Here is a 27,250-nt window from a genome sequence, read left to right on the forward strand (position 1 = left end):
GTTTGCCGTGACGTCTTACAATCCCTGGGACCCAGCGGGTGGCTGTTTTGGCCCACAGATCATCCGGCATACGGCAGACGTGTCCCGCGCCCAGTCCCATTTAAGCTTGGCGGCAGTTTCAGCTACGTCAGTGATTCGCAATAACCCTCCATAAATTCCATAATGCTAGCATTGCCAGCCTCGACAAGCACTTGGCATTATTGTATCTAGGTAGGTATACCTACTTATTCATTAGGTAAATACATCACATCATTTATAGACTTTAACGACTGATTATATTATTGTCTTCGGCTACCGCGAAAATTACTCAGAACTCAGAATTATATAAAACTATGGAAACGGAATATATCGCGCGTATAACCCCCCCACCCGTTGACCACGGGCACGAACGCTGTAGGTAGCTGGTAGGTATAGGGTTCGAAACGTCGGGATGTACTCGTACGAGTATTATAAAGTCACAATACGCGATACAATCCGTTTCCATAGTTTTATTTCATGACTGATGTATTTTCAAAAGTGTTAACACATGCCGTATTTCAGATCGCGACGCGACGCCACGGTGTCGCGCGATGGGCTGACTGTGCCAGCATGGAGAAGGAGAGTCGCGAGCGCATCGGGCGCGGGCGCGAGGCGCGCGGCACGTCGCCTCGCGCGGCGCTGCGGCGCGTGCTGCTGCTGGCCGAGGGCCGGCAGTTCCGCGAGGCGGCCGCCGTGGTGGCCCGAGCGGGCAGCGCGGTGCTGGCGCCGCTCGCCGCCGACCTGCCGCTCGACCTGCTCGCCGACAGCCTGCCGCACTCCGCCGTGCTGATCGAGCTGCTGCTCAACAGGTAACAATCAGGCCATAAGTTTCTTTTCCAATTAACTAAACGTAACCTGGGCAAAGATAATATTATACATATAGGTACATATTTACAATTGAAAGTTACAAAAATATCTTTACATTCAAATAATTTTACACACAGTGTGGCAAACCATGCTTACAAACTCACATGACATCAGTGTAATTTTTTCACTTAATGTACTAAAATTGTTTGTAATCTTTCTTCCATAGAAAAATGATCATAATAAGTAGGTACATTGTTGCACGTTTCAGAAATGAGTATTTCCTGTCAATATCTGTGCCATAGATACATTTTTCATTTACATTTTTTTTAATTTTTAATTTTTATTACATTTATATTTTTAAGTTCAAATGTACAATTTAGGGTTCCGTACCTCAAAAGGAAAAAAAACGGAACCCTTATAGGATCACTTTGTTGTCCGTCTGTCCGTCTGCCTGTCAAGACCCTGTATCTCGGGAACGCGATGAGATAAAGGGTTTTGATTTGACAGACAAATTAAAATCATATAGGTACTCAGGTCTACAGTCCCTTGAAGCTGTGAAAAAAAAATCATACTTCTAATTTAACGTAAAAAATATATAGACACAGCCATAAAAAACGTTAATTTCGACACTCTCAAGGGAATCAAAATTGATAGGGTACTTCCCGTAGACCTAGAGCTATGAAATTTGGCAAGTAATATCGTCACTATTATAAATACAGGGACAACAGTAGTAAAACTAATAAATTTGTACGGAACCCTCGGTGGGCGAGTCCGACTCGCACTTGGCTGGTTTTTTTTTACTTGGCTACACATTATTTTTACATAAATATCTTTACATGTTGATGAACCACCCGTTCCGATTTGTTATATTTTCTACTATTTTTCCTAGATATCGGTACATATATTTAGTGAAACCATCAGGTAAAATATGAGTAAAACTTATATGCGGTGGTGTCAAGAGGTTAGGTCACTTCACGTCACTCCATAACATTTTCAAAATGGTTTCATTCTCGAATTTCTTGTGATAAAGATGAACTTAGTTTTAAGACGAAACAGGAGCTGAGTTTTAAATATTTTAGGTAAATATACCCGTCTCGCCAACGGAAGCGGCACCTAAAAGTAGTGCGATAAGGACAAGGCGAAAAATCCTGCGTAAAAATCTCAAAAATCGAGGTTTCGTACTCCTCTGTTTCCTCCTCCAAAACTTAACCAATCGTAACCAAATTTGGAAATCTAAATGATTATGAAATTATCTGTGTCGGACCGTTTTGCTTTTTTGGCTAATTGATATCAGTTTTGAATGCCACGCCTCTCATTGCGGCATAGTCAATTAGGCCATTTTGGCCATTTTTGAAGGGCTCTAGCGCCTTAAAAAACAAAAATATCAAAAAAAGCAAAACGGTCCGACACAGATATTGACAATATTAATCTGTGTTGAAAAAATCATTGCTCTAGCTTCAAAAACCACGGAGGAAAACGAGGAGTACGTTTGTATGGAGAAATGACCACTCCCGTTGGCTCTTAAAGCCTACACAATGCAGGAAATGTATAAAATTGCATCGTAAACATCGCGTATAAACAGTTAAACACACTTGTTTCGAAACTGTGTATGTTTACAATGTTTACCTACCTACTTATGCAACGTTTTCATCACCGACAATCCGCGGATAAGTGCTTGAAGTGTTCATAACAACATTTATAACACAATCATTGAACGGGGCCGAGCCGCTAAATAGTGGGTGTCGAAAATCATCTTCAAATTGCGCGTGATGTACACCTATGTACACATGTATACATACGTTATCTCAATGCAACAACGATCTATGGTAATTGAAGTGCGTTGACGTTGATGATATAACGTATTTTAACGTATACACACAAGTGCTGCACCACCATGCAGTTACGTCGTATTATCATAGAAAGAGGAAGGCGCGAACAGTTATCAGTATCACTTATTAACTTGGCTATACTATACGGTGCTATTATCAATTTTTAAATCCATCTGCTAGGATGGGTTAAAATATTTGCTTATTTTGGGAATCGGGAAAAGCCCCGTACATTTTTCGTCAAAAATTTTGCAAAATTCGGTTCCCATTGACGGCTTCCATCTGTTATTTTTTAATTCCATGCAAGTTGGCAACATTGGAGTCGAGGCGCTCGGCAGGGCAGGCGGCTCAAGGCAACCGGTCCAGCCACTTCGGGGACTTTCTCCCAAACTTGTTTTGTTTTACTAATCTCCGAGTGATAGTGCCATCGATCTCATATCGGCGTATGCGATCATTCATTACTTGATTTACATTCACTCGTTCGTTACTGTAGTTAGGTAACGAGTCAATCCGCGTGACATGATGTATTGGATAACGTTACCTATGTTATGTGATATTAACGGTGACAGCTATTCTAGTGTCGATGGCTGCTGACAGCTCACTCACATAAGCCCAGTCAACCATGAATACCTCAGCATAAAAGATTTTGGTGAAAGATTAGATAACAAGACAAAATTATCTGTGTAAAGGAAGATAATATGTTACTTGTTCTTACAATTCAAGCAAAAGTATACTGAAAATGACGCTTTGTTTATGGTTGCTTTGTAGGGTTCCGTACCCATAGGGTAAAAACGGGACCCTATTACTAAGACTCCGCTGTCCGTCTGTCCGTCCGTCCGTTTGTCCGTCTGTCTGTCACCAGGCTGTAACTCATGAACCGTGTTAGTTACTGTCTAACTGTCTAGCAGTTGAAATTTTCACAAATTTTTGTTGCCGCTATCGCTATAACAACAAATACTAAAAACAAATTTGAAATAAATATTTAAGTGGGGCTCCCATACAAGAAACGTGATTATTTTGCCGTTTTTTGCGTAGGTAATGGTACAGTTAGCAGCATAAGTTGCTAGGCGGCCGAGGTGTTCAAAATTACCTTGACACGCTCTTATTCTCTTAACAATAAAGTTGCGACAAGATCATTTTGAACACCTGGTCCGCTTAGCAATTTTTCTGCTGCTGACTGTTCGGAACCCTTGGTGCGCGAGTCCGACTCGCACTTGGCCGATTTTATTAAATAATTATGTATAATAGTTCGCCCCGAACTGAGAACTCGCAGTTAACCAAAAATTATTATAGAGCGATTGACGGCTCGATTCGGAAAATGAATTAGATTTCTACTAGACTTCAACAAATTACGATACGGATAATTTAAAGATATTTGTAAGATAGATATGTCAAATTTGACGTTTCCTCGATTCTGGAGGTCCTCTTGAACGATTTCGACAAGTTATGACTTAGATATCCAAGTCACATCTAGTCGATATCTAATGTAGATCTTGTTGATCTCTAAATCGTCTCAAGATCTTGTGATTATCTCGAAATCCGAATAGGCCTGTATGATCGTGTCGTGTCAAACAAATTATACGCGGATCTTCCTCCAAGGTATTCAGTTGTACAAATACTCCAAATAAAAATGTAATGTTAAAATAAGTTCAGCCGAGATTGCACAACCATAATAAAGAGGTACAAGCGTGTCATATATTTTGTTACGAATTAGAAGAATTCCGCTAATCATTTCCATTACGCGCGGGAACGCTAGCTGCGATGCGAGATCCACGAGATAAGCCATCCCGTAACTCGATGATTAAATATGAGAGAAAACTAATAACAGTGGATAAAGAAAGCGGAGAGCGAACAATGAATAAATAAATAAATAAATAAATATAAGGGGACATCTTACACAGATCAACCTAGCCCCAAACTAAGCAAAGCTTGTACTATGGGTACTAGGCGACGATATACATACTTATATAGATAAATACATACATATATACATAGAAAACACCCATGACTCAGGAACAAATATTAGTGTTCATCACACAAATAAATGCCCTTACTGGGATTCGAACCCAGGACCATCGGCTTCGCAGGCAGGGTCACTATCCACTAGGCCAGACCGGGCGAATAATTAAACCTGCTCCACGCCATCGCCGCCATCGCCGGCCGCGTCAGCCGCGCCGCGCCCAGCGCTTCTGCAGATCTGCACTGATTTATTGCTCACTCTACTCATAAGGGGAGTCATCACTCTATTTAGTATTAATATATTTGCACGTACACAATTATACACTCTCGCCGTCACCGTCGGCTGACGGAACAAATATTCTACAGACATGAAAGCGGTTTTGTGTTAAGTGAATAGATAAGAGACTAATGTTTAACAGGCGACACGTTGAGAAAGACGCGTTAACTGGGAAATAGAAAACGTAAACACAGACGATTTGTAAAATGTGCTTACAACAGGATTTGTCGTAACGGAGGCACTGCCGGCTTTGGTTCAAATTGGAACCTAATTTTAAGCTGAATATGGTAATTGAAACTAGACATATGACACTAGACATGACGATTTGAGGAAGGTTGAACCTGTCATGTTATGCCAAGTTGCTAATTATGGTGCATCTGCATTCCTTTACTACGTCGCGATACCACTTCTAGAAAATAAGCTTTCGCTCGTCGCTTATTTGCTATCTATTTCATAATAAAGATGTTCTGAAAACCTGTTATGAAAGGTGGAAGTTCTCTATCGGAATGTCGATGTATTTAATGTTTAAAATAATATTTTAGTCGGCTCCCTCCCAACAACACTAGTTTCGTTTAAAAACGAATGTTATCACTACACCTTATAAAACATAGTCCCCCGCCGCGTCTGTCTGTATGTTCGCCATAAACTTAAAAACTACTGAACGGATTTTCATGCGGTTTTTACCTATCAATACAGTGACTCTTGAAAGTTTAAGTGTATAATTTAATTAATTCGTTAAGATTGTGCCCGTGCGATGCCGGGCGGGTAATAGTTTCAGTAACATGTTTGTGATGTAGATTTGCTTGTCAAGTTTGTCTCTACGTCCGCATTTAACGGCAGACAAGTCAGTTTATGCATCCAAAAGTTAAGAATTAATAAGTAAAGTAAAGGTCAACAATTCAAGTACATACAGATAAAAAATATATCGGTTTTATGCGTAAGTACTTCCCCAAAAATTGTAGGTGATCAATTGACAACCTTCGGAAACTGAAGCAGTGGTATGTCAATCGGTTCGCACCAGAAGTGACTTTTATTTTTTTGTGTTAATGCGACCCAGACGTAGCTGGGAACCGTGCTGCGCGCTGCGCCCGCGCCGCCGCCGCCGGTGCCGCCGGTGCCGTTACGCGCGCGCACCTCGCCGTTCATCAGTTTTTGCGAAACACTAATCAGAGCGCGCGCAATTGTCTCGAGACTCCCGCAGCGCTACAACTATTTGCCTACTATTGACTAAACAGTTTATACGACTGCTGACTCGTGTCCGGTATATCTTGGTCCAAATAGATGTAATACTTATGGATAATCGACGGCTTGAGTTATACTGGTCCTACTGTGAAGTAGAAATAACAGAGCGGCTTGTGGTTCGATGATAACTTGACAAGTTGACAACTATGTTAATTGACAAAACATGAGGACAAAACAGACAAAATACATAGTTTACGCGTCTGTGAGTTCCTGCCTAATATATCTTGGCCCGAACAGTTGTAATACTTATTTATAACCGAGAGTCAGAGTAATAATTATTGGCCTGTGTGTGTGGTCGAAATGGCGGGAAATGACAAAGCGATAACTGCTTCAATGCTGACATCTTAATGAGAGTAACGTCTTCAAGTTGGTTACGCTTCGAAGCCTGTGCGCCGCGCCGCGATGTTGGCCGTAAATGATCACAATCCTAGTACACACAGTACAGATCACAAAGTAGGATTGTTTTTAAGTAAGTACTTGACAAGTTTCTTAACCGGTGGTCCCTGAAACCACCTGAAGTGCAAGAAGTAATTTCGTCGAGAGTGGTCCCTTTTCATTGAAAGTTTATAAGTTTCATGAATAGATTTAGACGTTACCAATGTTAGACTATCTCGGTAATTGACCTGAAGTAAACTCTGCTTACCTTATATAACGCATCATAGCGCCGTCCGCTTCCAGGGAAGATCGTCTATAATGGAAGACCATTTGTAAGCTCTTTCATTGCTTTTAACTCTTGCATTTGTACACATAAATACGTTACTTAAAGAAGATCGGTAGAGCAGAAGGAGTGACGCTCTTCTTTTCTGACAGTGTCTGAGCCTGAGTCTGACCAGGGATAAGTTAGCCTTTGTTGTATTTAATTTACTGTGTTTCTCGTGTTTCTGTTTTGTACAAATAAGCCTATACATAACGTTCTTCCCAGCAATATTTTTTATATACATACCATAATTCTTTACTTAAACATTTTTCATGTGTTTGTGCAGGCTGGTGGACTTGGACGTGTCACCGCGGCCGTCGCTGCCAGTGGAGGCGCTGGCGTGGCGTCTGGCGGCGCTGCTGGGCGGCCCAGCTGGTGTCGGTGAGGCTGCGCGGTTGGCGGGAGCGGCGAGAGCGTTGGCGCGCTACCAGCCCGCGCTGCCCGCGGCGGTGGACGCGCGGCGCCGGCAGCTCGACCAGGCCGTGCACGGTAAGTACCTAGCTATCACACACACACAGCTCGCGGCTGGCGGGCTCGGCGGTACCAGTTCATTTATACCCGTCGGACAATCGGAGCTACTTTGGCCTGCTCTTTCTTGGATACCTGTTCGATTATACGGTCAGGTACTCAGTTCCCTAAATTAGGCACTCGTCGACCAGTCCACACAGTCATACAACACGGACACATCATTTGTTGCCTCCCCGAATGGTATTTATTTGACAGATTTAAAGTAGAATATTTAGTTAATAGGTAATGTTTATTATTATTATTTCCGATTCCGGTACTCTAACAAGAAAGATGGTTGTCAGTGCGTTCCGTGAAAAATAATTAAAAATCAGTGTAAAAGAAGCAAACACGAGTGGACTGTGAATAATAATATAGATTAGAACTGTGCGAAAAGATACTAGTGAAAATTTCAACGTCTTACGTAAAATTTGCAACAAAAATCAGTGAGAAAATCGAAACAAACATACACTGAGAGAAAAATCACCACCAGGAATTAATAAACAGTTCTGTACTGGGGGAAAAAATGAAGTTTTAGTAGTAATCATGGAAGTTTCACTATTTCTGTAAAATTTATTTATTTCTACAAACAGCTCAGTAATACTAAAACTAATTTCAGCAAACAGACTTTAGTAAATGGAGCATTAAACAAAGTTCAGTATTTGTTACAATCCATTTTTATTACTACTAAAATTCTCCGATTTTTACTAGTAAAGTTTGTGATTTTTGGAAAAAAGCATCTGTGATTTCAAGTTATGATTTTAGTAAATGTCTCACTTACATAGTTTTGTAATATCTAAAAAACGAGTTCGCGGGAATAACATTACCCCATTTAAAATAACAATTCAGTTGTTACTATAGCGACATTACAAAGTTTACTGGTATTTAGTAGATAGACTTGTTGTGTTTATGTTCATTGTTGTACCAATCACTAAACGAGTTTTGTAATACCAACACAGCTACTTGCTACGTTCATTTGGTTAGAGTTAGTATTGTGTCGGATGTCGGGCGGGCGTGTCTCGTGTCTTCTTTGTTTAAAACATACTTAAGTTAAATAATAAATTTAGGATATATTGTGGGCCATGGACATATTAACCCGCGACCTACTGTGTAGTTGGGGTCTACAGGAATATATTGTTCTGCAACTTCGAGCTAGCTGTTGTTATTCTAGTGATAATGACATCAAAGGTAAATCTAAACTGTTTGCAATTCCAACCTCCCTAGCACAGGTGCGCCGCGAGAGCATGTTGCGCGCGTAATAACTACTAGTCTCTTTCTGACTGTATGAATAAGAAAGGAATGGGTAGAATATCTCGACAGGCTTTTATAGTGCCTCTTTAGTACAGAGATATACTACCAAATGTTTTTTTATTCATACAGACAGAAATAGAGACGGGTAGCTACCACGCGCGCGACATGCTCTCGCGGCGCCCGTTTGCTAGGGGCGGAGGAATTGCAAACAGTTTAGTTTTTGCCTGTGACGTCGTTATCTCTAGAATAACAACAGCTAGCTTGGAATCGCAGTACAGTTTAGTAAAACCTATGACGTCATCGTCTCCGATATTGCTAAAGCACGCTTAGAATTACAAAACGGTTAGTTTTCACCCATGACGTCATCACCTCCGATATTGCTAAAGCACCTCTCGGAATAACAAAACCAAATTTCTGAAATTACTCTAGCATACTTCAAATTACAAATATAGAAGTTGTATTTCCTACTAAATGGAAATTGCAAAAGTCAATTTGTTCCTATTAGTTGACTCTCCTTGTCCCCGGATTAAGTTTTATTTTTGTAATTCTAAGTGTGTTTTTGTTAGTTTTTTCTCTCAGTGTAACCTCCAAAGTTAAATGTCATATATCATCAGACCACAAATCGGATCTTATCTTGCCAACCTAACGAAAAAATTTGCAGTGTTGCCACACAAAATATAACAAACATCGACAAAAGTGACACATCGCAAGGACAAACAACCTAACAAGAAAAACTGCGTTCCATTTCAAGCAAACTTTAAACGTTTCGTTATTACATCATGGAGAACATGGACGAACAAATGAATTCACTGTTTAATAAATTAAAGGGAGAATTCGAAAAACAAACTAACACAATAAATCAAACGGTCCAACAAACTATTTCGTCAACAATAGATGAAAAGTTAATGCCGATTAAACAGGAAGCCGAACAACTGAAACATGAAAATAACATGCAGAAATCAAAAATGAAAAACTTGGAAATAGAATCGGAACAACTTGATCATTCACGGCGTGGAAGAAAAAGAAAGAAACAATACCGAACTGATGGAAATAGTTCTGGAAACTTTAAACAATATTGACAACAAACTAAACAGTGCGGAATGGGACAAGTGGGAAATTAGCAGAGCAGAAAGATTGGGGAAAAAGACCGATAACAAAATAAGACCGATTAAAATAACTTTGACATTAGGATGGCGAAAAATGGAACTTCTAAGAAACAAAAAATATTACCCAAAAAATGTGAAAATTACTGAAGACTTTACAAAAGAAGTTCTTGAAGAGAGAAAGACCCTTATACCGAAAATGATAGAAGCTAGGGAGTCGGGACAATACGCCATCATAAAAAACGACAAACTTATAATCAAGGAAAAAAGGGTAGAACACAAAGACAAAAGAAAAAGGGTACCATCCTCACCGCCGTCCACACCAACAAATAATTCCAACGGGACCAAAGAGCAAGCAAAAATTATCCGGCCTAACAAACAATCAAAAACAACGCAGTCAAAAAACTATGAAAATATAAACGGAAAAGAAAACCCCATAATAATACAACACCACCAATAAATCAAACTAAAACAATACTCCCCAAGCCGATTGGTCATCGTGGGGATTGCGACCAATACCCTCCTACAAAGAAAATACATACCAATCCTAAAAAGTGTTTAAATGTGAACAACACTATAAATACAGAAGCATATAATCAATACAACAGTAACAATAAAGAAATAGACCAAAACCCTCCAACACTACATAATCAAAAAAATCAAAGTAAACACAAGCAAAAGAAATTATTTCCAGCAAAGAAAATATTTATCCCGATCGCCCGGGAGTCCAACCAACATCCTCCAATAGTACCCCGCAGACAAAACCAAGCACTACACATCTGCACTCTAAACACCCGAACCCTAAGAACTGAAGAGTCCCTACAAGAACTAGAACATGCACTTTCCAACTTAAGGTGGGGCATCAGTGAGATGAGAAGAGACGGTGAAGGTATTGAAGAACGCTGCAACTACATAATGTATCACAAAGTGCAGTAAAACAAGATATTTTGCAGAATGGCGCATAAGATGGTGTCTTCAAGCAGGCCGACGAGGTAAGCCACTCGCTTCCTGGCGAGCGCGTATGGCAGCAGACCGGACGACAACGATGAGGTTTCTTCACTCCACCAGTGCTTAGCGCCGACCTACGCACGGCTTTGGTGGCCAGCAGTTTACGAGGAGCCACTCCTCTCCGGACGCCGATTCACGCACGGCTTAGGTGGCCAGATGTCTACGAGGAGCCTTTCCTCTCGTCGATTAACGCGCACTTTCGACACTTCGTAATTATTATCAAACTGGTTAAACGTTGCAAATCTAGTTTAAAAAACAGCCCGGATCACCAACGACTTTTTGACACGAAATCCACAAACCATCTGCCTAAAAAACAACTTCAATCTTTTCTTTTTCGAATATTCCATAAAAATTTAAATTCAAAATAAGCGCAAATATGCATTTTATTTTTTTACAAACGGCCAGTAGCGTTTCGCTACAGCATCTCAAACAAACAAACAAACAACAAAACAAGAAGACTAACCCAAAAAACAAATAAACCTTAATGCTAAGCCCAAAAAATATAACAAGAGGAGAGGACCCTAAACGAATTCCAATAAAACCAACCCCAACCAAATATTAACATTACCCCAAAAGACTAACCTATAACAAGATGACACGAGGCCAACCGATGCGTCACGCGGTCCAAGTCGTGACGGCCGGGATAGGATAGGAACTGCACCTGGCTACAGACCATGATCCCTCACACCACACCGAATCATCAAATGACACAACCAGGCTGACATAAGCCGGGAAAGATAACCGGGGCCTAAGCACCAACGGTAGTACAAGTCAAATCCGGAAAAAGGAGCAAGGAAGCGCTCAAACGAAAACAAAAAAGAATCGATAAAAAACGAACCAAGTAAGGATCACCATTAGGGGAAGGGCGGACTAAAGCGCATTTTAGAATTTTTGAGAATATTTGGGTGAACGGGCCAAAAGAAGAAACTATTTCAAAATATCTTTAATATGATAGGTACCGATGTGCTCGGAATCGGTATCAGCCAAAACGTATACCTGTGGGGACACCCTTCTAACCACTCGGCACCGAACGAAACGTGGGGCGAATTTACCGCCCCGAAAAGGGTCAGCGGAGCCACGCTGGAAATTCCTGCGCCAAACGATTTGGTCAACAACAATACTGGGCGAAGAACGATTCGTGTTGAACTTGGCGGCGTTACGATGAAAGGCCAAAGCCATCGAATCAGAAACTTTATCGTATACCTCTGAAGCGTCTGAAGATTCGAAGCGCGTTCCATCCGGCTGAGTCCCACATCTTGGTCCACAACCTAATTCTCAACACGCTCACGAATCATTGACAACTCGCGGCCGTACATCAAAAAATTCGGTGTGTAAGTAGTGGCCAAATTTATACAAGAATTCAAATAAAGAGCGACCCGATGTAAATGAGACGACCAAATGGTCATTTTCAACTAAAATGCTCAGAGTAGTAATCACGACCTGGTTATATCTCTCCACAACATTCGCTTGTGGCGAATAATATGGGGTATAACACGGACCCGGAATATTATAGCCCACCAGGAAATCTAGAAATTGACGACTATGAAAAACTGTAGCGTTGTCACAGAGAACATACATTTTTCTTCCGCTTCTTGTGTTGACACTCCTACTAAGACAAGTACCCTTTCTACAATCGATTCTATGCCCTCTCCTGTCACAGATTCATTCTCATTTTGTCCTATTTCTATTGTCGACATAAAAGCCATTATTCAAGCCATCAAGTCGAAAGCCGTGGGCTGTGATGATGTTAGCCGTTTCATGATTGTATCAATCCTTGATTGTGTGCTGCCTGTGATAGCTGACATCATTAACTCCTCACTGGCCACTGGCGAATTCCCTTCTCTTTGGCGCAAAGCGTTTGTGATTCCGTTACCTAAAATTAGTAATCCCACATCTCTTAATAACTTTAGACCCATCTCCATTCTCCTTTTCTCTCTAAAATCGCCGAAGCGGTTGTTCATAAGCAACTGTCATCATTCGTCTATTCACATAACCTTTTAAGCCCCTTACAGTCAGGTTTCCGACCAAGTCATAGCACTAGTACTGCGCTTATTAAGGTGACGGAAGACATCAGGCGGGGCATGGAGAGTCAATTGGTCACGGTTCTTGTCCTAATTGATTTCTCTAACGCGTTCAACACCGTTGACCATGACATTCTCCTTGCTCTGCTCAAACACATGAACGTTACGGAAACAGCCCTTAACTGGTTCGCTGCCTACCTCGGGGGCCGCCAGCAGGCGGTCCGAGTTGACCGGTCCTTGTCTGACTGGTGTGACCTGGTAACTGGCGTGCCTCAAGGAGGAATTTTATCCCCACTTCTATTTTCCGCCTTTATTAACTTCATAACACCTAACCTTTGCTGTGCCTACCATCTGTATGCTGATGACCTGCAACTTTACGACCAGTGTTCCGTAACTGACCTTCGGACTTGCATTGTTAAACTTAACCAGGACCTTTCACATATCCAGCAGTGGTCTAAAAAGTTCGGCCTTTTTGTAAATCCTTCGAAGTGCCAGGCCATTGTTATCGGTAGTTCCAGACAGCTTGCAAGAATTGACTTAGCCGCAGTAACTCCAGTAAGTTTTGACGGCACTCCAATTAGGTTCAGTCAAAGTGTCAAAGATTTGGGTGTTCTTTTGTACAGTACTATGAGTTGGAGAGCACAGGTTACTGAGATCAGTTGAAAGGTCATGGGTTCCCTTCAAGCTCTTAATAAACTTAAGCACTTCCTGCCTATCAAAACTAAAGTCTTATTAATAAATTCCCTAATCCTGCCCTTTGATTATGGTGATGTGTGCTATCCAGACATAAATGAAGAACTTCTCGACAAATTGGATCGGCTACTCAATAACTGCATTCGCTTCATTTTCTGCCTTCTTAAATATGATCATGTTTCATCTTTTCGTTCTCAGCTTGGCTCGCACCGCATCCGTCAACGACGCAATGTTCGCTTGTTGTGTACTCTTTTTTCTGTATTGAATGATCCAAATTCTCCTGAATACTACCTTAAGTCTTTTTTTCAATACTACGGCGTTACGCGCGACCGTCAACTTCGCTCTTCCGGCAATATGTCTCTGTCCATCCCTCCTCACCGCACTGGGTTCATGTCGAATTCGTTTTCCGCGCAGGTGGCCCGTCTTTGAAACGGACTTCCCTTCCGAGTCAAAAATGCCCCAAATAAGTTTGCATTTAAAAAATTCTTTATACATATATGTACCTTTGCGTGGCAAGCCTTGAGGTCGGACTCACCATGAATAGAGCCAAGACACAGTTGATGACTAACCGCGTGAAACGTAGTGTAGTGGTAGATGGACAGGATATGCAGTATGTCGACGAGTACATTTACTTGGGCCAGTTAGTATCCTTCGATAACAGGCAGTTCAAAGAAATCGATCGTCGTATCGCAAACGCCTGGAAGAGCTTCTGGTCCTTGAAGACGCTAATGAAGGGCAACCTTCCACTCTCTTTAAAGCGCAAACTTGTCGACATGTGTATCCTGCCTATCCTCACCTACGGCGCCCAAACATGGTCTCAAACTGATGCTGAAAAGTCTAGACTCAAGGTTTGCCAAAGAGCAATGGAACGCAGCATTCTGGGTGTTCGTAGAACCGACCGTGTTAGAAACACCGAACTGCGTTCCAAAACCGGCATTGTGGATGTGGGCAGGAAGGCCGCCAAGCTAAAGTGGGACTGGGCAGGGCACATCTGCCGAATGCACCCGGAGCGCTGGACCAAATTAGCTACAGACTGGGTCCCACAGGACGGATCTCGGGGCAGAGGAAGACCAAAACGGAGATGGCGGGACGACCTTGACACATTTTGTAAAGAGTAGTGGGAGTGTGCATCGGATAGGACCAAATGGCGGGAAAGAGGGGAGGCCTTTGCCCAGCAGTGGGACACTCCTATAGGCTAATAAAAAAAAAAATATGTACCTATATAATATTATATGTAATATAAGTATGTATATTTACATGTATGTATGTATGTATGTATGGTTTGTTATTTCCTATATGACGTATATTTGTTGTTATTGTTAAAGTAGCCCACAATCTCTCTGCTTTGCCTAGGTTAAACGTTAAACGTTGCAAATCTAGTTTAAAAAACAGCCCGGATCACCAACGACTTTTTGACACGAAATCCACAAACCATCTGCCTAAAAAACAACATCAATCTTTTCTTTTTCGAATATTCCATAAAAATTTAAATTCAAAATAAGCGCAAATATGCATTTTATTTTTTTACAAACGGCCAGTAGGGTTTCGCTACAAAAGGTACTGCTGGCTACCATGGTGTGGGATTTCTAGTAAAGTCAGAACATAAACACAAGATCCTCGACTTTGTGGGAATATCAAACCGTCTAGCCATACTACGCATGAAAATACCTGGCAACAAAAAACTGCTGACAATAATTCAGGTGTATGCACCCACACAGCAAGCTAGCAAGGACGATTTAGAAAACTTCTACGACACCTTATCAGATGAAGTAAAAAAATACTCACAAACATAATAACCTTATAGTTATGGGAGATTTCAACGCACAGGTTGGCTGCAGACAAGCCGGCGAAGATACAATTATGGGAAAATTTGGCATGGCAAGAGAAGTATTAATGGCCACAAATTAATTAACTTCCTACAGGAAAACAATTTAACCGTATTGAACTCAGTGTTTAAGAAAAATCCTAAAAATAAGTGGACGTGGATCTCATCAGATGGCAAAACTAAAAATGAAATCGATTTTATCTTGTCAAATAATGTCAAGCAGTTTAGCGACACAAATATAATTCAAACCCTCAATTTCAATACCAATCACCGAACAGAGCACAAAGAACTAGAGAAAAATCTAGCACAACCCACAAGATTGGATGGTAACAATAACAAGTCGAAAGCACACAAACTAAGTGAAACAACAATCCAGCTTATGGAAGAAAGAAAAACTCTTATCGCAGAGAAGAAGACTGAAAATAGGAAGAACATAGCTAACCTCAGCAAAAGGATAAGAGAAAATATGAGAAAAGACCGAAAAGTAAAAAGACTAAAAACTCTAGAGGAACAAATAATGAGAACAGGAGGTTCAAAGAAAGCCCTAAAAGAATTAAGGGAAAAGGCGAAAGAATGGATTCCCAAACTACAGCAGGCACAAGCCACCATTACTAACCGTACACAAATCTTGAAACTAGCAACAGAGTACTATCAAACCTTATACTCAAACAAAAGTCTACAAACAGACATCCAGCCATTGTCCCTACCCTTGATTGCACATGCAAGTAATCCGCCACCACCCATACTCACTGAAAAGGTCAAAAAGGCAATAAACTCCCAAAAGATGGATAAATCACCAGGCCCAGATAAGATACCCAACACACTCATTAGAGGAACAGTTGAAGAACTTAGCCAAATTTTAGCTGTGGTATTTAACGATATATTAAGCACAGGGATGATTCCACACCAATGGGGCGAGTCGGACATTATCCTGATATATAAAAAGGGGGCCAAGGACGATATCAACAACTACCGGCCAATAAGCCTTATGTTCAACATCTACAAAGTGTTTGCAAAGGTGATCTTAGAACGGATATCACGAACATTAGAGGAATGCCAACCAGTCGAGCAGGCCGGATTTAGAAAAGACTTTAGTACAATCGACCATATCCACACAGTAAAACAGGTCATCCAAAAATACAAAGAGTTCCGCAAGCCATTGTTTATAGCGTTTATAGATTACTCTAAAGCGTTTGATAGCCTAAATCACACTAACATATGGAGTTCACAATACGTATGTAGACATCATCAAGAACATTTATACCATTAGCAAAAGTAGAATCAGGCTAGAATCGACCGGTGAAAAATTCCCGATATAACGAGGTGTCAGGCAAGGTGACCCACTATCTCCGAAGCTATTCTCCGCTGTCCTGGAACATATTTTCACCAAACTTGACTGGGATCACCGAGGTTTGAACATAAATGGCACACGCCTGAACCACTTAAGGTTTGCCGATGACATAGTCCTGTTTGAAGAAGACCCAAAAGAACTCGAATGCATGCTCAAAGAGCCAGCAAAAAGGAGCAAGGAAGTGGGCCTGGAACTCAACTCAAGTAAGACAAAGTTGATGACAAATTCAGACAAAACAGAAATTTTAGTTAACGGGTGCATATTAGACTTCGTCGAGGACTATGTTTATCTAGGCCAAATAATCTCCTTCAAAGACCAAATGGACAAAAAGATCGAAAAAAGAATAGCTTCTGGCTGGAGCAAATACTGGTCCCTCAAAGAGATCATGAAAAGCAACCTAGGTATAAGGATAAAAAGCAAAACTTTCAACACATGTGTCCTGCCATGTCTAACCTACGGCTGTAAAACTTGGTCCCTTTCTATAAAACAAAGAGACAAACTTGTGAAGTGCCAGAGAGCTATGGAGAGGAGTATGTTGGGGGTTAAATTAAAGGAAAAATGTCGCAGTGCCGACATAAGAAAAAGAACCAAAGTTAGAGACATCCTCACCCACATAGACTTGCAGAAATGGAGGTGGGCAGGCCACACAGTAAGGTGCAAGATCGAAAAATGGAGCCAAAGAATCCTTATGTGGCACCCAAGAGACGGGTCAAGATCTAGAGGCTCACAACTCAAACGATGGGAGGATGAAATAATAACTACTGTAGGACCATTTTGTAGGACAAGACTGGCCAGGCAGAGGAAATACTGGAAAGAGTTGGAGAAGGCCTTTGCCAACAGGCACACTGAACTACGAGACTTCATTTAAAAATCAATGCAAGCAAACAGTTCAAAGTTCAGAAGAAGAGGCTATACAAATACAATTTTTTTTTATTTGCAAGCATAAAACAAATGCACCACCGGTTATGTGTAGGGCACCATGTGATGTTTGGAGCGTAACTGAAGAAGATAGCCGTGTCCAATAAACATAATAAAACCTTGTGTCTGGGCAGATCAAATTAACACTCACTAGGTACCTAGGTTAAAATTTTTATAATTCCGATGGTTGCCTTACTCCAGTTGCGATGCGAGCACCGCACCTGCTGCTGCCGTCGGAGCGGAGTGAGAACGGGGCCGCGTCCGAAACAATAACGACTCATTAACAGTTGACTCGACAACCGTAGCCGGACCCGTTGCTACCACCACCACATTATCGCGATGTGGGCTAGCAGAGCTAACCGTCACAATATCATTATAATACAGATCATATACAGATGTAGAGCTTAGTTAAAAGGTAGTTTAAACGATCAATGTTTCGATTTATACAAATGTGATACAAATGCTACGTCAACTTCGTGTGATGATGAATTCAAAAACAACAAAAGTTGACTGATAACTCAACAGTTTCATTGGAGCATCTGCATTCATTTAATTAGGTACATAATGACTTTATGGCTGTGTACATACTTGTCATAATTACGACGTAGGCATGTACCTAATAATGACTTAATTAATTGACAATAAAATTAATAAAATCACTAGATACTTGATTAAGAAGGAAAGCATCCTCAGTTAAAAGTTCAACTTAAAGTAAAATCTACGAAATCATTTTAAGGTTCACGTTTTTAAGTCCGTGTCGTTGAATTGATGAAAGCCAATGTGAGGCTCTTGTACAGCACTGCAGTACAAATTACAATGGCCAAATAATATGTATTATTATAAAACTAATCTCAAGATTCTCAAGTAGCGACAGCGAAGACGGATGACAGATTGTCAGCTTTCTCCCGCCCGCCTCGGACCATTAGCGCAATTAAAGCGAATTAATAACATGTTGGCAAACACCAGACTCCGACCCATCACAAGGCTCCGGAAGCACAATGACGAGTTATCGCATCGCGTGCGGATCGCACTCATCCACTCCGCGGTGTAGCAAATACCTATTAGTTATTACATACAAGAAACAATTTTAAAAGTCTTATGATATCATATGAGGCAAGCAATACCGACCTAAATGCCGCTCGCCGTTGGTCAAGCGCATGTTTACATCTGTCTACTTGTAACTTGGACCTTTATAAACGAAAAGAATGATAAATGAGCTTTATAATGATGGGGTCCGGTACTGACACGATGGACGAACTTGTCTACTACTGTGACATCTGTGACAACGTGATGATGACAGTACACAGTACAGTGACTGCCTCTTTGAAACGCGCTGTGTTCAATAGTGAAGTTTACTTTACAGTAGATAACGCCATCCATTAATACGCCTGCTGGTTAATTTTATTGTATGTTGCCTTATAGTGCCTCAAGTGTAACTGTCCAAGGCAAATAACTAAGCATTATGACTGATGACTACTATGAATCTACATGACACAATAAAACTGGCTTGGTTAGTATCGGTATAGCATTAACTTTATTAAGATTGGATACCTATGTTTAATGGACATGGACGTTTTCTACATAATATTATACCTAATTGACTTTGTGTCATATATAGGTATAGGTAATAGATCGTCTGCACCGGCTATGGGAATCACACGGCCTCAGTTTGAATGGCCCCGGTGTACGATAAATATCGAAAGCCATGGAAACGATTAAGATTAGCTATACAGGTAATAATAATAACATGCAAGTGTAATGCCTTATATCCGCGCTACAGCCTTGACTCCAGGCTTACGAAACGACAGCCTTCATACGAGGGGCATATCCAATCAAAATACTAAACATATTAAGCTCATACGTACGTACTAACAGCAACACTTTTAACTATACATCGGTAGCCCTTATTACAAAAGGAATAAGGTCCACCGATATACAGTTAACAGTAGGTACCTATGGGCGACAAGCGTTATTGATATGTAATGGATATGTAATAATTTGACAAGAAATATTCCCTCGCCGTTTCGATCGCTGCCGCACTTTAAGTATTAAGTTTAAGTAAAAACAAGATCCGACCGTGCTCAGTTAGGTACGAGTACGACTGATACATTTACTAACGAATTTCTGTCTAGCAGTTTTTATTTAAATAGGTATTAATTAACACTTCATCTTGTATTGCGTAAACGCCAACACCCTGAAACATTTAAACTTGACTCTTGAAACCTTATACATATGTATACATATTAGTGACGGTGGTGCTTCGATTATAAGTATAAGTATAAGTATTTATTTGCAAAGAATAAGTAGGTACAATAGTGTCTTAGGTGGTAAGTGACAATTGGTTGCTTATTCTGCTATTTGTATTATGAATGTGATGGTTGTCATCGGTCGTCATGTCACGGATGAACAAAGATTGAATGACCGCAGGAAACACGCGGTCATATGTAGTTTCGTAATGAGAAAGCATCTCCGTATTTTGTTACTTTGTTTATTTAAGTGATTGCCAGTGTTCGTGGAATAGCAATAGCCTGAAATGATCTTCGGAAGACCTTACCTCCTTATTATAAGGTTACGATTGGTTAGTTAACTATGTTGGCGATGCCACTCGTGTTTTGGATAGCTCATTGAAGGTTGTATTTGACCGACTTTTTCTTTCAAGCATTACGGTATCATAACATAACGTCACTTAAGTACTTATGCGTTATGTCGTTAATGAACCGCAATAAAGAGTGTTCCGAACGGCTCACTTGAAATACCGTTGGTTATTAAACACCGGCGCGGCGCGGCGGGACAACGTAATGCGTCACGTTCGCGTTCTTGTAGTTTTTACACAATTACTGTACCTAGGGTAGGTACTTACTTACCTATTTAATTTCCGTCATTATATTTTAATTTAATTAACAATTAGATTGCGATTGCGTTATTTTTTTTGTAAATAGGATCACACAGTTAAACTACCTATGCGTACCACTCAATTCATGTTTAAATGAACAAAAATCACGGGTAGCGACTGTGGCCGGATGTGGCCTGTAATATGAGCAAAAAATTAAATAGTATGCTGTACTCCTCATACTGACCAACATTTGTTTAGCGACTTTTAAATATAACTTGGGGTTTGATTTTTAATACACTTTAAAATTTATTCTAAGACGCAATGTATTGCGAATTTTGTTATGTTTAAGGCGTGACAAGCAACGTCAATCACAATGATATGGCGTGGCGATGGCGTCCATTGAAGATAATATTTATTTTGTATGAAAAACCACCGTTTGAGGAGTAAAATCTATGTTTTAATTATTTGCTCATGTTACAGGCCACACCCGGTATAACTAAACCAGCCCAAAACCTAAAACAGCGTTCAGTACGAACTGTACCCCCATTATAATATAATATGACATATTATGTCATGTACTTGTCATACAGTGGACATACAGGTCATACAGTCGCCATCAGATATATCGGAGCGGCCAAGGTGTTCACAATATCTGAACACGCGCTCTAACGCCCTGACAATAGAGGCGTGTTCCGATATTTGTGGGCACCTTGGCCGCTCCGATATATCTGATGGCGACTGTACAGTACGTCCAACGAAAATTAACGAAATCTAGTTCCATACATTGATAACCAGTAGAACAGTTTTCTTCAAATCTGGTTAGATAATTAAATTAGTACCTAGTAGATTCTGATGGACTGGTCTGCTGACTATTATTTTGTAAGAGTATTTACTTCCTTTTATACGTTTAATTTTTGCTAAGCATAACTATACGTTTAATTTTTGCTAACTTAAGTTAGGTCCCCTTACCTCTACTATCACTGGCCTTAATTATAATTTTGATCCGTACTGAAAACGACACCGAAATTAAGCATATTGAAATGCTACAACACTTACCTGCGGTGCGGCAGGGTAAACTGGCAGTCCAAACAATACGAAGTATATGAACACTGATTATTCACCATCCACACTTCACTTGCAGGCAGTAGGTACGAGTAAATAGGTATACACTTATCACGAAAGCACCACAATGCAAATCACAGCATTATTTACCACAACAAAACGCACTGGTAACAGTGTAACATTCATTTTAGTTTTTGAAGACCACTAAATGACAACCTTAATGACAACAAATTGATATAGATATTTTCTAGCGTCGCAAGCAACCAGAGTGCATTTTTTTGGCCAGAAGACGAAGGTTGATTGGCGAAAATCATAAAGAATATTAAAAATGTCACAGTGTGAAATGGCAGGCCAATAGTTGTGACTCGTTAAATTTAATAATTGTTTACTCCTTTGTGTTATACCTATGCTGTTATGTGTGATAGAGAATATATTTATGATTGCGCAGGTCTGGGCACTCACGGTCTGACAGCGGCCGCAGGTGACGGCGGCGACAGCGAGCTGGTGTCGCTGCACGCCGCCCTGCGCGATGCGCTCACCGCCCACGTGGAGGCGTACAAGCAAGCGCTACACAAGGTGCAGGAGCTGAGCGCGGTGACGGCGGTGACAGCGCCCGCCGCGTCCTCGCACCAGCGGCTGCTCGCGCTGCCGGCGGCGGACGTGGAGCGGCGGCTAATCGACAACGCGTCGCTGCTGGCGGCGGTGCGGCGCGCGCCGCCCACGCTGGCGGCGCTAGCGGCGGCGCTGGACGCGCGCGTCGCCGCCGACAAGCAGGTGCTGGCCTGCGCGGGGCTAGTGCGCCGCGCCGATCCCCACAATCATAAACCACCGCCCGCCAATGACACCAGGTCAGACATCATTCCTTGCTATGCCTACAATGTTAAGTTCGATTTGAGAGATTTATGCAATCTTCTTGCTCAAAACGGCCTTTTCTGATAGTTGCCGTTAGGTATATGTAGGTATAGATAGTAGTAAGGACGGATAGACTTTTATTTTATCGGATTACATCAGTAATATTCCACTCCACTGCTGTGTTTGTTACAGGGTCAGAACGCATTCAGAGAATAAATTCAATTCAAATCCATTCTTGCTCGTCCTTACGCGTTTGACTAGAATAAGACTAGGAATCGGTCGTGCCTATCATTTGCTGTCCTAACTCTTTTGATTAATTAGTTTGCTTACCTATAATGCTTACTCGCACTTGTTCATAATGAAAAATCATTGATTGCTTTCAATTTTAACAATACATTAAATATCGTCCATTCATTTCATTGTAATTTATTGTATGTTACCGTTCGTGATTCGTGACTTTGTATCCGGCGTATGGGTAGGTACCTACACGTAACATATGTGGACTGTGGGGGTTATTTGATGTTATCCGAGACGTCGGAACGAACTGGAAGCATCGAAAGCCTTGGACATTAAAATGTTTTCTTACTTTACGATTGGGCCATTTCCTGTTATATAAAGTGTAATTTAGCGATTATAAAGTAGATTAAGTGCTGACCAGGAAACATACAATTTGTGTTGCGATCTCGCAGTTTTAACTTAATAACGTTAATAGGGCTGTTAATAAAATATTACATGAGAATGGTGTAGTTTACGCGTCGTAACCTACATGCGTAGATATTATCGCAACGCGTCAAGTGATTTGGTCTCCGCTCCGCTGCGGTAATAATGGTAAACAGCGGTTAACTGACGGAGAAGCGAGGTCACGCGGTCAGCTCGCGGGTTCGATTACTCGGATTACTCTCACCTGATCGATGCGGTAAATAAAAATGAACTTACACTGAGAGGAAAACTCAGCAGAACTAGGGACCTAGACAAGTGGCAATTGATATAGAAATTGCCAATAGACACTTAAAAAATGCAAAGAAATAATCAAATGACTTTTCATTCAGACACGTGTTTACTTTTCGTTTGGTGTCAGGGCCACTTGCGCGTTCCAGGGTTAGCCAACTAACTCAGAGTTAACCGTTTGCCCAGTACAGTTTAACTCCGAGTTAGTTGGCTAACCCCGAAACGCGCAAGTGGCCCTAATCCGACAGGTCACTACCCTGGTTCGCAAGTAACTTGATTCTTTCTGTTGCGCTCGCGCTACCGACGAGAACATAATGACTAATGGGCCACTGCATTCGATCGGCAGCATGCGATCAATATGTAATTATGTACTTTGAGACCATGTCATGTATGTAGATGTACGTGGTGGTAGACGTAGGAAAACTAGTGAGGCGAGCGGCCGCGCGCCGGCGCGGAACGAACACGCTCCACGCCGCAAGGGCACCGTCCTCGGATTATAAAATAGATTAGCATTACATTACCACACGTTAGATAACTCCGCTTTCCCTCATAACGTGCCCACAGTTTGCGTAAAAATCCATATTTAAATACTCATTATGTGTCAGAATCAACAGATAGCCACAATGGCTTTATTGAACCAGCGCGTCTCGCGTACGCTTAGGAATGTAACTTTCGTTTCCTCTTCAGACTGTTGAACTGCGTTGATCTGCTGATATTATCTAAGCACCGTGAGGGTGGCGACCTAGCGAGGCGACGTGGCTCTGGGATGAGTTAGCTTGGGAGGTAGCTTAATTATCACTTAACAAGCCAACAGCGTGTGTTCTCGCGGAAGCGGCTCGAGGAAGCGTTTCCCTCGTAAATCGCATACGAGCATCGTTTCCCATTGTCTAGCGATTTCTCCGCGACATTATCGATTATTGGTTATTGTGAAAACTGAAAGCATACTCTCGTAAAACTTTATGCGTACGATTTCATACGCCTCCGTATATTGTTTCCACCTTTGACTGTTATTATTGTTAAGAAACATTTAGAAATTTAATCGGCCTTTGTGATGTCTGCTGTGTTATTACAACATTCCAATCTTTGGTCACACCGAAGCGCCACGTACCTTTAGTGTGAATATCGCTTTGGTTACCTCTACTCCAGTTTTATGAAATTTAATATTTTCGCCAAATAATGATATTGTGTAACTTTTTGCGAACCAGTCAGACCCAGTCCGACTCCCAGCATTGTGCAGCGGCGCCGCCGGCGCCGGTATTATTCCCACTATTTGCTTTCGATTGGTAGAAGAAAATAACGGAGCGACAATAAAAGCTACTCTTGCGAGTAAAAGTTAAAGCGACACAACACAACATACGTCATAAGTGTTGACAATACCTATCAGACGCTTTTACAAACAAGTTTACACGTTTTTCCAATATTCTTCCAATGCTGACGATATTTACATATCAATCGTGCGATCGTACTGTTAGAGAAGTTAGTAGGTACTTTCTAGTCTACAATTTATCGCAGTTTTAAGGAGCACTTTTTAGTACCGTTGGCAATTTTCAAGATTCTTATCCAATAATCTAAGAAGTAGGTAATTTATTTTTATGCCTGTTTTAATGTATTATAATACGGTTGGACCTACTTTATACAATGATTGGTGATTGGTAACTTGTAATAAGCTAAAATAAGTAGGTAAAAAACTAATTATACTCGTATGAAACATTGGGGATGAATGACATGTTTGTGTTTGCAGGCCGGTGGCTGGCGTGCTGATGAGCTACTCCCGCGGGTGCGCCACGCTGCTGTCCCTGATGACGGACGGCAAGGGCCCGGCGCCGTCCGGCGTGGAGCCGGGCCCGGAGCCGGATCCCGCGCCGGCCCCGCCGCGCTCGCCGCCCGACTCGGCCAGCGACGGCTACCACTCCGACAGCGACCACTCGCACCCCGCCCCCGACAGGTACGTGTCGACTCCTCCGGCACGGCCCCGGGCCCGGAGCCCAAATATATCGTGACACATGATTTTTCCTATACCTATGGGGACAAAGTATGTTACAATATATTTGGTTACTTTTGCCTGTACTACTATTTATTTTATGCTGACTATGTCAGAAGTCGAAGTGTTTCACATGGTTTCACTAAACTTGATGGCTGATCATACAATGTGAACTCGGCTGTTGATGTATTGTATGTAATGCGTGTTGCAGGAGCAGCGTGGTGGCGGGCGCGGTGGCCGCGTACGGTGAGGCGTGGGCGGGCGCGGCGGCGCGCTGGCTGCCCGCGCTGGCCGACCTGCCGTCTCTCCGGCGCGCTCCGGCGTTGCCACATAAGATCGTCTTCTCCGTGGTGGTGGTGAGTATACCTGCTCGTTCTACTCTAAAGGACGATAGTTTGACAAACGGCTATCTATGTGCAAGATTCCAGTCGTCTATTTATAACTTGTAGGAGGGTCGTACGAGGGATTTGACTTTATTAGCTAAATTACCGGTCGGATACAGTCCGACAAAATAAATCGTTACGTATCTATGCCGTGAACATTTTGAAAGGCGTAACTGATCGTAACTCGTAAAAAAATATGTCAACTTATTGTTAATAGTAGGATAAGTTTGAAAGGAAATATTTTTTTTTTGTGATTCAGGTACGTATACAAATTGAAAACAAAGGTGCTAATACTCGTAAAAACCCGATAAAAAATACCTACTCTCTACTTTATAACTGTTACGACGTCTATTTAATACTTTATGATGGCTACAAATATAATGACCACCAAAAAATACTTTGGTACCCTAAATAAAAAAAATCATGCTTACCAAAAAAAATTACTGAACACCAAAAAAATAAGGCCTAAAAATACAAAAGTACCATTTTAATTACGACTGCACTTCAAATTGTATTCAAATACCAAATATATTGAATGATCACCAAAAATCATTAATGATCACCAAATCTTGAAGACCAAATTAATGCGATATTTTCACCTAATAAAGTAAACTGATGCCAAAATTACTAGCCCCTCCCGCTCAACCCCCCGTACCCCGCACCGCATACCTACCTTACCTAATCTACTTTTCTAGTAGCATTTCGTTATGCTACTAGAAAAGTAAGTCAAACTGCTATCAGTTAAGTGGGTTAGGTTAGCACTGCGACCCTTACAGAAACGAAATGGTACTAGAAAAGTAGGTTAGGTTAGGTTTGAACTGCGACCTTTACAGAAACGAAATGCTACTATAAAAGTGGGTTAGGTTAGGTTAGAACTGCGATCCTCACAGAACCGAAATGCTACTAAAAAGTGGGTTAGGTTAAGTTTCAACTGCTACCCATACATATACGAAATGCTACTAGAAAAGTGGGTTAGGTTAGGTTTGAACTGCGACCCATACAGAAACGAAATGCTATCAGAAAACCGGGCAAGTGCGAGTCGGACTCGCGCACGAAGGGTTCCGTACCATAATGCAAAAAAAAAACAAAAAAAAAGCAAAAAAAAAACGGTCACCCATCCAAGTACTGACCACTCCCGACGTTGCTTAACTTTGGTCAAAAATCACGTTTGTTGTATGGGAGCCCCATTTAAATCTTTATTTTATTCTGTTTTTAGTATTTGTTGTTATAGCGGCAACAGAAATACATCATCTGTTAAAATTTCAACGTGATAGCTAGCACGGTTCGTGAGATACAGCCTGGTGACAGACGGACGGACGGACGGACGGACGGACGGACGGACGGACGGACGGACGGACGGACAGCGAAGTCTTAGTAATAGGGTCCCGTTTTACCCTTTGGGTACGGAACCCTAATAATTGGGTTAGGTTAGGTTTGAACTGCGACCCTTACAGAAACCAAATGCTACTAGAAAAATGGGTTAGGTTAGGTTTGAACTGCGACCCTTACAGAAAAGAAAAGTGGGTTAGGTTAGGTTTGAACTGCGACCCTTACAGAAAAGAAATGCTACTAGAAAAGTGGGATAGGTTAGGTTTGAACTGCGACCCTTACAGAAAAGAAATGCTACTAGAAAAGTGGGTTAGGTTAGGTTTGAACTGCGACCCTTGCAGAAAAGAAATGCTACTAGAAAA

The 27,250-nt window shown here is 41.4% G+C and overlaps 1 protein-coding gene across 1 annotated transcript in view; it reads left to right on the forward strand.

The window, feature by feature from the left end:
• Positions 1-294: 294 nt before the first annotated feature.
• LOC134801073 (uncharacterized) overlaps positions 295-27,250 on the forward strand; it is a 29,289-nt gene continuing 2,333 nt past the window's right edge. Inside the window, exons 1-5 of the mRNA XM_063773595.1 lie at positions 295-827; positions 7,113-7,315; positions 21,844-22,243; positions 24,937-25,140; positions 25,388-25,532. Of these exons, the coding sequence (XP_063629665.1) occupies positions 496-827; positions 7,113-7,315; positions 21,844-22,243; positions 24,937-25,140; positions 25,388-25,532 (1,284 nt within the window). The 5' untranslated portion in view covers positions 295-495. The remainder of the gene's footprint in view (positions 828-7,112; positions 7,316-21,843; positions 22,244-24,936; positions 25,141-25,387; positions 25,533-27,250) is intronic.

This window comes from Cydia splendana, chromosome 21 (assembly GCF_910591565.1).
Source record: "Cydia splendana chromosome 21, ilCydSple1.2, whole genome shotgun sequence".
NCBI classification, from domain to species: Eukaryota; Metazoa; Arthropoda; class Insecta; order Lepidoptera; family Tortricidae; genus Cydia; species Cydia splendana.